The sequence below is a fragment of the Setaria italica genome, chromosome III (assembly GCF_000263155.2).
Source record: "Setaria italica strain Yugu1 chromosome III, Setaria_italica_v2.0, whole genome shotgun sequence".
Classification (NCBI taxonomy): domain Eukaryota; kingdom Viridiplantae; phylum Streptophyta; class Magnoliopsida; order Poales; family Poaceae; genus Setaria; species Setaria italica.
The window spans coordinates 36,264,616-36,275,255 of NC_028452.1; the positions used below are offsets into that span (position 1 = coordinate 36,264,616).

General features: G+C 42.3%; 1 protein-coding gene across 1 annotated transcript; it reads right to left on the minus strand.

The window, feature by feature from the left end:
• Position 1: 1 nt before the first annotated feature.
• Positions 2-7,693, minus strand: LOC101760680 (lysine-specific demethylase REF6; the record flags this gene model as incomplete). The annotated part of the gene is made up of 6 exons (XM_022825282.1): positions 6,650-7,693; positions 3,577-3,655; positions 3,410-3,477; positions 2,530-2,680; positions 1,546-2,222; positions 2-456 (listed from the first exon to the last, which is right to left on the minus strand). Coding segments are annotated over exons 1-6 (2,277 nt in total), but the record flags the coding sequence as incomplete, so codon positions are not given.
• Positions 7,694-10,640: the final 2,947 nt, after the last annotated feature.

Here is a 10,640-nt window from a genome sequence, read left to right on the forward strand (position 1 = left end):
GCAGTTGGATCATCATCCAATCAAGATATGCTGACCACTGATCATATGCAGTTAGTGACTCTCCCAGATCTGCAAGATGGGTCATATCTGTTTCAATACTAGCCTGAGTCATAGCAATACTCATATTCTCTACTGGTTTCATTGGAGATACTGTTGCTCTGGAATCACATCCCTCTTCATACAAGTGCAAATTTGTATTTTGATACTGAACTGATGTTCCTGAGGACTGAATATTTGTAATTCCATTTACTGCATCATTGTTTGCACTATTGTTTGATATATTATCAGGTGCTTCCGCTTCCTCATCAGAATCTGATGATTCATAAGCAGAAGCCAGGAGCCCAAGAGCAGAAGCGCATCCATGGGTGCTGCTGGTGTACAGCTGTCTACACCGATCGGAAACTCGGGCTGAACTCATGTTGTGTATTCTATTATCATCTGTTTCAGAAGAATGCCCTGTTGAAAAAAGCCATTATATTTACACCATGGCCCCCAAAGTATACAGAAGAAAAATGACTTCATCATTACAATAAAAATTCTCATGAGCATTGCAATCTGATGCCTTCGGTCAAACAAAGTATGAAGACAACACCTAAAAACCTTAGAGAAACACCATTGCAATCTATTGAATCTTAAAGCATAAGAGGAAAGTGATTACAAATTTACAACTGAATTAAACTACTTAAAAAGATAAATAACTCAGAAACAAGTAACATAATTCACTGAAACATTCACCCTACAATTCATTCCCCAAAAGAAAATCCTATTTATAATAAGGTGCAAGAAAAATATGCATCAACCAAACAATTTTAAGTTTAACCGATAATATTTTATGAATATTAACATCATCTATATGAAAATGATATGCGTATCTGGTAGGTTTGTCTAGGAAACTACTTTAACAATACACTAAATTATTGGGTTTTATGAATACAATAGAGCCGGTGGTCAATGATATTTTGACAACAGTGCCACTGTCAAAAAATGACTCTCTTCTGGAGCTTTGTTACAATGCTTTTAAAGTACCAGTGGTACTTGCAGGTACTTTCCTTTCTTCCTTCTTACCAAAAAAGAATTAAATAGATTTACACATATTAAAAGGGCATCATAGTAATTTCTCACTATTTTTGGTACTTGGTCCCACCAAATTGGTACTTCTTTTTAGGTACTTCATGGTACTTCCTTTGTTTCCACCATTCCGGATTGACGGCTCTCATTTTTTTCAAGCACTCTAAAATTTCTAATCTGAGTTTTATTGGAGGGGGTTATTGAACTAGAAAAATTGGCAGATCCATCTCCTTTCATAATGCAAGAAGTGAATGACAGCAATAGCAATTCATGTATGAATTTTCTGTTTTTACATACCATTTGACCAAAAGAATAAAAGAGGACAAGTGATATATACCAGATCAAAAAGTAGTACCACCAATTTCACTATTCAAAACAAATATGTGAAACAGGGAAGGGTGGATAATGATAGAAGGTAAAAGGGATATGTTGAGAACAGGGTATTAATAGTACAGGTAAGATCCAAGGCTCCCTAACCTTGTGGAGGAACAGTCGTTATCCAATTTGAGGTATCATTTGATTTCATAATTTCTCCATGTTTTGCACTTGATGACATGCACTCCTGAGAAATAACATATTGGACTGCTGCTTCTTTAGGTTGAATGATGGCTACACAAGCATAGCTTAATATGCCACACTGAACACATGGCAACCGCCCTTGATCTAAGAGCCCACATCCTTGATGTGATCCACCTTTTTCAATTACTCCACTCTGAATCTCTGAATTCAATAAGAGAGCGCTGCTGTTAACCATTCCAAATTTTGTTTCATAGAGCTTTCTTCCGTTACATGCAGAGGATGTGGTTGCACTTGATGATTGTGACTCGCTCATTTTTTCAAACCCTTTGATTTCATCTATTGCATTGCCATAAGCAAGCATATCTTCAGCCTTTTTCTGGCTAATACTACAGGTACCAGCAATCAACCCTTGCTTAACAGTGACTTCAGGTGCCATACTTGTAGGAAATGATGGAAGGGGAAATTTAATCTCCGGGATAATTACACAAGAACTCTTATCAAGAAGGATGCTAAGAAAATTGTTGTTTTCGATCACACTTCCAACAAATGTTTCTTTGATCATTATTTCACCTTCATTCTTCTTCTTGTCCCTTAGACGAGAGCTTCTGGGCACACCATGAGAATCCTTAAGTTCCCTATAAAAGGCAAATGTCATTTCAAAATAAATTCATTTCCACTTACATGATAATTCTGGGAATCACACAAACAGAATTGCTATTTGATATCCAGTTTTTACAGGCTGTGCTGAAACTAATGGGTCTAGTTTAAATAGATTAAATCAAAATGCATACATCCTGAATTATAAAGTATGACAAAATATATAGTTACTTCTGAATTAACTATGTAAAATATATAAAGAGGATGCCACCCTCCCCAATGTTCTTATAAAATCAAAATGTTTTAAAACAGCAACAATTGAGCTTATATTTATTGCAGGCACACCTTGGACGTAATGATAGTGCTAGCTCATAGAGCAGCTGATAATGAGACACCAGTGGACCACAATTTGTGGAAGCCCTCCTGATCGCAGCTTCTTTAGCCACTTGCAACCAGCGAGGCGTTGCAATATTTGTTGCTTCTCCACAATTAAATCCTGTGCAACAGGGATAGTGAAATAAATTCATCGTTGCATTCAGAGGAGTGATCTTTAACTCCAAAACAAGAACTACGACTCCTAACTGTTCAGAAGAACGCACATGAAATGGCAAACTATTAAGCGCAACAGTTATCTGGCAGTTTGAATGGATATCAACTTGCAGAATGAATGGTACAACTTACCAATGAGCTCTCTCTCATTCTTTTCAACAATTTTGAGCAATTATCTATTACAACAGATGTACCATGTGCAAATGTGAGTGTTTTCCATTAGAAAGAGAATCTACTATTTCCACTATAATTAACAAAAAAAAACTATTCAAATTAGATCTGGTAGTTTGAATGGATAGCATTAACTTGCAGTAATGAAATAGTACACCTTAGCAATGAGCCCTTGCACAATCCTTTCAACAATATAGAGTGATTCTCTTCTGTAAAATTGATGTACCATGTGCAAATGTGAGAGATTTAACCCTTTAAGTTAGAAAATGAAACTGCTATTTTCCACTATAATTAAAAAAACACAACTACCCATGAACACTTTGTATCATAGACCTGGAATTGCAAGGCTTCTTAGGTTAACTGAAAATTGTAACTCTTCCTCACAATAGTCAGTGAAAGGACTGGATCACACTGACATATAGGAGCAAACAGATAGCTAGTCCAAGGAAGATCATAGTAACCCGATAAGTGCATTATATGAATATGGACATGTTAGATGGTTTACCATGGCTAAAACCAGAATGATAAGCTCCAGGGAACGTGATAATAAATTCACCAGGGTTTTGTACCAATCTGCTTTGGAGAAGTATCTATCAATCATTATACCCAGTACTCAAAATAATGGCCAAGAATGAATGCCAAAGAAAATAATGTTAAGAAATATAGTAACACCTGCAGCAAGGAACTCCAGCAGAAAGAAGAACTTCAGGAGACAAGACAGTTGTCTTCTCATTTAGTGTTTGAAAGGCCACTGCACGAGATAAGCAAGCCATCAGCATATTTTTCTCTGCAGAGTTAAGAAAATTGAAGCATTCATACAAAAAGTAATACCTAAACTAGTTACTTTAAAAAGCGTAATCGTTATTTCAGTTAAACATCAATTTTACACAACAGAATCATGTGAAAAAAGAATTAAGAATTACAGCCGTCAAGAATTCTTATAATCACATGCCCACTACACAATCTGAAGAAGAAATATAAGTCCTACGATCAATCACCATACAGGGAGACCTAAAACTAGTACATCTTTATGTCTAAATCAAAATGCCTCAGCCCAAAGTAAACAGTTTCTCATGTCAAACAGAAAATAAAAGGCTCTAAGTTCTTAAAAATGTTCAATTGCCTCACTTAATCTTCTGAAATTTTAGTTTCAGTATGGTAGGTGCCACTTGGTTTCATCTGTCAGTAAAGGTCATGAAAGAATGGCATGGCAAGAGGGGTGATGGAATTAATTGTAAATCTGGTTAGCTAACAGAGAGAAGAGGGCCAAACACCATGCTCGAAGGGAATTAGGGCATTAGAAAGCGGGATCAACTAACAACAAAGTCTATCAGTCCCGAGCAAGTTGGGGTAGGCTAGAGATAATGGCCAACATGAACCACCTGTGGGAAAAAGAACTTATATAAAAAGTACAAAAGGCGTGAATAATAGTAAAATTATCAGGGGATGTGAAACCTTGTTCATGATTTTGGAACATGGATAGCGGTTTTCCACGCGCTTTTATCCAAGGACAATTCTCTGGGTGTATTCCACACTTTCAAGTATCTTTTTTACCACCTCCCATATCAGGTTCAGTTGACCCTGCCTCTCCTTAAATTATTGTCGTCCCTTAGGATCCTGCTATGCACCAGCTCATGGTTTAGGCACATGGATATCTGATTTCCATGGGCTTCTATCCAAGGACAATTCTCTGGGTGTATTCCACCCTTTCAAGTTCCTTTTCTACCACCTCCTCCCATTTCAGGTTCGGTTGACCCAGCCTCTCCTTACATAATTGTCATCCCTTAGGATCTTGCTATGCACAGGTGCCTCTGGAGGCCTCCGTTGGATATGTTCAAACCATCTAAACTGGTGTTTTTGTTAAAATTTTCTTCAATTGGTGCTACCCCTACCCTATCACGTATATTGTTGTTTTGAACTCGGTTCTTTTTGTGTGATCACAAATCCAACATAACAATATAACATATGCATTTCCGTTAAACATGTCGCGCTTTAGTAGGCTCCTAACACTCTATACATACAACATTAAATCGCCCTTCTATAGAACTCACTCTTTAGTTTCTATGGCACCTTCTCATTATAGAGAATGCCAGATGTCTGGCACTATGTCATCCACCCTGTTCTAATTGTATGGCTAACATCTTCAATGATTTCATCATCTCTCTGTATCCAAACATTTAAAGGCATCCATCTTGCAGTACCTGACCTTCCAAACCAACATATCTTTCCTCATGTCTAGTATCACTGAAGTCACACCTCACATACTAAGTGTAGTTCTGCTAAGTCTAAATCCTTCCAATTCTGGAGTCCTTCATCGTAACTCCAATTCCTATTTACAAAGAGATACCAACTAAAGGTTGAGATTAGGAATTTGGACTAACAAATACAAATTCAGTTTTGCTGGAATCTTCAACTTGTAGCTTTTTACAGGGCTAGGTTGCCTTAAACCGACAGATTTCAACTTTATCTGTAACAAGTTAACCTAAACAAATGGACTACCACAGATAAGATCCTGACTCCTGAGTCACCTCAACCTCTAAAGTTCAACTGCCAAATCAAATCGACATATCAAAACTTGAACGAACTAATACATAATAGGCAATCTAGTGTGCTGCTACTGCCTTGCATTACAGTAATTGCTGTGCAGCTGCAGCTGCCTAAACCCCATCCACAAAACAGTTAGATGTTTTGGTAAGTAAACAAAACAGAAACAAAGTTCACAAACTTCAGGATGATATGCCTTATTGAATTGTATCACTTAACCGTTCCAGATTTTCCTTTTGAATTGGAAGGATTCGGCACACTGCTACATAAACAGAGGTACCCTGAAGAAAAAGTTGACCTTAGACTTTGCTGGTCAAAGAGAAAAGCCAAAAGTTCATAAGCTTTCTCCAACCATAGATTTTACTAAAAGGTACTGATGTCTGCTTGGTTTACATCCCATTGTAATGTCAGAATGTCTCATTTGGTGCAGAGGTTCAGACATGCTAACAGACAGTTCACCTTCTTCTAAGTTCCCTTCTTTTGCAAGAAACCAAAGCATTGCAATTTGCAAAAGCATGGTGAAACAGGACACTCATTGAAGGACACATCCGTGTACATGCAGTATACTCTGACATAAGATTCAATCAAGTCATTCTGAAGTAAAGATCAGTTAGGTAAGCAAACAGCGTTTACTTCTCTTGCCAAAATATCCTCCCTAAAACCTGTTACATGCTACTCCTGTCTCCCCATTTCTACGCCCAAACTCTTCCCTGATGTATGAACCCTTCCCTGGCATCCCTGCCTCCATGTGGTCAGGAAGTAGTGCCCTATCCTGATCAAGTCTGCCACAGCTCAATTCAGTTTTTAATTTTCAGCTTCAATCAGCACTCCAATCAGAACCTCCAGTACTGAAAATAGCTTATTGATCGATTCCTACTAAAGGGCATTGATTTCCTCAAGTCATAAACTTGCATTACTAAAGGGCACTGGTTTCTGCTTAATTTACACGGCATTGGAAATGTAAGATGACTCAATTGGAGTCACTGACACCATTTCAGTTTATCTTTCCTTTTGAAGAAACATGTTTTGGCACAGTGCTGTATAGTCATATTGGACGTGCAGTCACATAGACAACGGCACCATGGAGGAAAAGGTTTTCACTTTGCCAGTAAGAAGAAAGCAGAAAAGACTCAAATAGAAATGCTACGCATCTATGCAAGAAACCAAAGCGTAAAAGGGGCAAAAGAGGGAGGGCACGCACTGATGGCGTTGAGGTCGTCGGCGTAGCCGTGCACACGGACGGCGTCCTCGAAGGCGAGCATGGCGTCTCGGGGCACGCCGTACCAGGTCTTGGGCTTGCCGAAGTGGAGGTAGTTGAGGCTGTGCAGCTCGTGGTCCTCCACGTGCCACGCGAACCAGCTGTAGAGCATCGCCACGTACAGCATCGGCGTCGTCACGCCGGCCACGTCCCGGCCCATCGCCCGCAGCAGCGAACCGCGGGCGCGGGGGGCCAGCCGCATGTTCCACTCCGTCTCCCCGACGTCCCTCGCCGCCAGGGCTGCATTGCCGCCGCCGCCCTCTTTCGGCGCCGCGAAGCCGGAGCCCGGCATGTCGTTGCCGTACTCGACGTTGAACGGCCTCGCGGCGCAGGCGCCCCAGAAGAGCGCCTCCAGCTGGAGCTGCGTCGCGTGCTTGGGCGGCACCGCGTGCCTCGGGAGCTCGATGTCGCGCGCCTTGGCGCGGAAGGCCTCCAGCGTGTAGCGCTCGCCGCTCTCCCAGACGCGGCGGCTCGCGGGGCGGCGATTCTTGGTGGAAAAGCCCACCTGCTGGAGCCGGGTCGGGAAGGTGGGCGCCGGGGCCGCGCCGTCGACGCCGGCGGCGGCGGCCGCATTGGCGGCGAAGGAGGCCTTGAGGCGCTCGACCGTGGCCTCCCGCGGCGGCGGCGCGAGCGGGGGCACGATCTTGCAGATGCCGTAGCGGGAGGCCTCGGCCTCGATCTTGAGGATGTAGGCGATGGGGTCCACGAACTCGGCGGCGGTGGGGTGGTACTCCGGCGCCACGGGCAGGTTGCGCAACCACTCCGGCGTCTCCACCGCCGGCGGCGACATGGCGGCGGCGGCGGGGAGCACGAAGAGGTCAGGGGGGCCTTCCTCAGGCGAGGACTCGCATTTGGGAGGGGCGATTTGGGGAATTGGCTCTCGCTGACTACTGCTTCGAGCTTGCTGCAGCGGCTGCTGCCCTGTTCCTGCTGCCGCTGCTGCTTTGGGGTAGTGAGGAGAGAGAGGGGGGACTGACGGAGGAGAGAGAAAGACAGGGGAAGACGAGAGGGTGGGGATTTTGTTGTTTTTTCTCTTTGGACTTTGGAGGGGTAGAAATGGAATTTCTTCTTTTTACTATTTTTGACAGAAAAATAGAGGAAAGCTGCAAATGGGACCTGCGATTTTGCAAGTTTTGAAAACTTTCATCCAAAAAATGAGTGGATAGTACTCACTTTGTAGATCCGTAGTTGCAAGACGGGGGTGTTTAGGAGGAGGGGGCTGAACTTTAGCCCTGTCACATCGGATGTTCGGATACTAATTAGGAGGACTAAATATAAACTAATTACAAAACTAATTGCAGAACCCTGGGCTAAATCGCGAGACGAATCTATTAAGCCTAATTAATCCATCATTAGTGAATGTTTACTGTAGCAACACATTGTCAAATCATGGACTAATTAGGCTTAATAGATTCGTCTCGCCGTTTAGCCTACACTTATGTAATCGGTTTTGTAAATAGTCTACGTTTAATACTTCTAATTAGTATCTAAACACTCGATGTGACGGGTGCTTAAATTTAAGCAAGTGAACCAAACCAGGCCTTAGAGGAATCGGCACCGGAATTACTAGAAAAGTATGATTTAGCTATAAGAGGATGTGCTAAAAGTATAGATTGTTAAGGGGAGATGGCGAAGTGATGCGGCGGAAATTTGCGACGATATCAATAGTAGAGTGTGATTTGGCTTCAAAAGGATGCGGAGAAATAATACTTCCTCCGTTCCAAATTATAGGTCGTTTTGTATCTAATAAAGCCAAAACAACCTATAATTTAGGATGAAGGGAGTATGTTGAAAAGAAGATGGTATCTTAATGTAACATTGAGAAATTGGCAGCGATATCAATAGTAGAGTGTGATTCGGCTACAAGAGATATGGAGAAGTAATATATTGAATAGAAAATGGTATCGTGGTGAATCTATAGAGAGATCTCGATTCTAAGCTCGCATGAAACGATTATGCTAGTAGATGTATGGTACAGGTGGAGGAGACCATGCGATAAAATGTTAAGTTTGTGGAAGGAAGAGATGCAATCCCATCAAAAAGAAGGAAAGGCCAGGGCTCGGAAAAGACAATGGTGATGGCTATAGTTTAGAGACTGTTCGGGGCACATATTTTAATAGAGGTAGAGTGATTCTAATTCCTATCATTTAAAGTGATAGTTTGTCTCCATAAAAATAATATGTTCAATAACAAGCTATTCTGATTTTTTGAGTGATATAGGGTGATATGCTATGAGTTATTGATATAATAAATGATAAGCATTTCTAAAATGAAGTCAGGCACACGCTTTTAGAAACCAGGTTTAGAAAGAGCATAATTGATGCTATGCATTAATAAGCGCACCTAAATGTGCATGACGCCCAACCAGCCTTAGGGTAAGTACATTGGTGTCGTCTAATAGGCGGTCTATGCATTGACACGTAATTTTGAGACGATTTAGCATTGACATGTAATCTTGAGACGATTTAACAGGCAACATGTACAATAGGTTATCCTATAAGTTGTCTGGTAGTGGTATATAATTCCTTAATTTGTGCATAAGAAAAATAAAATATTATGAGTTGCATGGCAACAATAACTCGTACAATGGTTGTTAAGTTGTCTCGTAGTCCTACAATTTAGCTCATGAGGTGGTTGTTTCGCGAAGCAACGACCTCTTTCTCTCTCCTCGCTCTCTCTCCTCCACATCATCAAAAATCCTACGTGGCACTGCATGAGACGACCTATAAGACCGCTGACGTGTAGTAATGTACTTGCCCTTAAGATGAGCCTCATGGTGGGACGAGGTCAGGCTTGTCGTGTATATAAAGGTGGTAATGAATCATGGCCCTCATGCCTCCTTCACAATCCAACTCAGCCCTATCTACTTTTAGTTCAAAATCATATAATATTATGGTCCGACTCTTATTGAGCCCGATCCATAAATTTGCTAGGCTAAATTAGAGGACCCTTTAACATCCCTACCTGTATATGACCGAACTGGTCTAGAGAGGTGGGTCCCACCTCTTGATCTTTCTCTTCCCCTTCCCTCATCTCTCTCATGAGATGCCAGCGCCCCTCTATGGTACGGGTGGAGATCATGCAATGAAATGTTAAGTTTGAGGAAGGAAGAGATGCAATCACAGCAAAAAGAAGGAAAGGCAGGGGCTCGAAGAAGGCGATGGTGATGGCTATAGTTTAGAGACTAGTCGGGACACATGTTTTAATAGATGTAGAGTGATTCTATTTCTAATAAATGATAAGCATGTAATGAATGCTATGTATTGATAAGGGCACCCAAAGTGCATGATGCCCAACTGGTCCTAAGGTGGGTCTCAGGGTGGGACGAGGTCAGGCCTGTCCTGTATATGACCGAACCGATCCTAAGAGGTGGGTCCCACCTCTTGATCTTTCTCTTCCCCTTCCCTAATCTCTCTCATGAGATGCTAGCGTCCCTCCTCGGGTTGAAAATTTGTGTGCCGAGCTTTTGGCTGGGTTAAGCCTGGGGTGGCTTGACTTCCCATTCTTTTTTATAGAAAAATAAATAAAATTAATTGTGTAGACGGGTTTAGGTCGATCCGAATTTCTTTTATCTAATTTTCGCTAACCACGTCCGGACATGTAGTGGGTGGACGGCCCGGGCTGGGTGCCGCCGCCCTCTGGTGCAAGAAGCACCGTGGTACGTTCGTGCCTGGGCTTCCACCCTCCGAGACGCGAGAGGCCTGTTCGCTTCAGCTTATTCAGCCGGCTTATCAGCCACCAAACAGTATTTTCGTCTCACAACAAATCAGCCGTTTCAGCTTTTCAGCCGGCTTATAAGCTGAAGCGAACAGGCCTGAGGGACCCATCCCTCGCGCGCTCCCGAGACCCTGGCAGACTGGCTCCTCTCCTGTCCCCGGTGTTGCCTCCTACACTAGTCACGAATTACAAGCTCGAGATGTAAGCATTTCTAGCA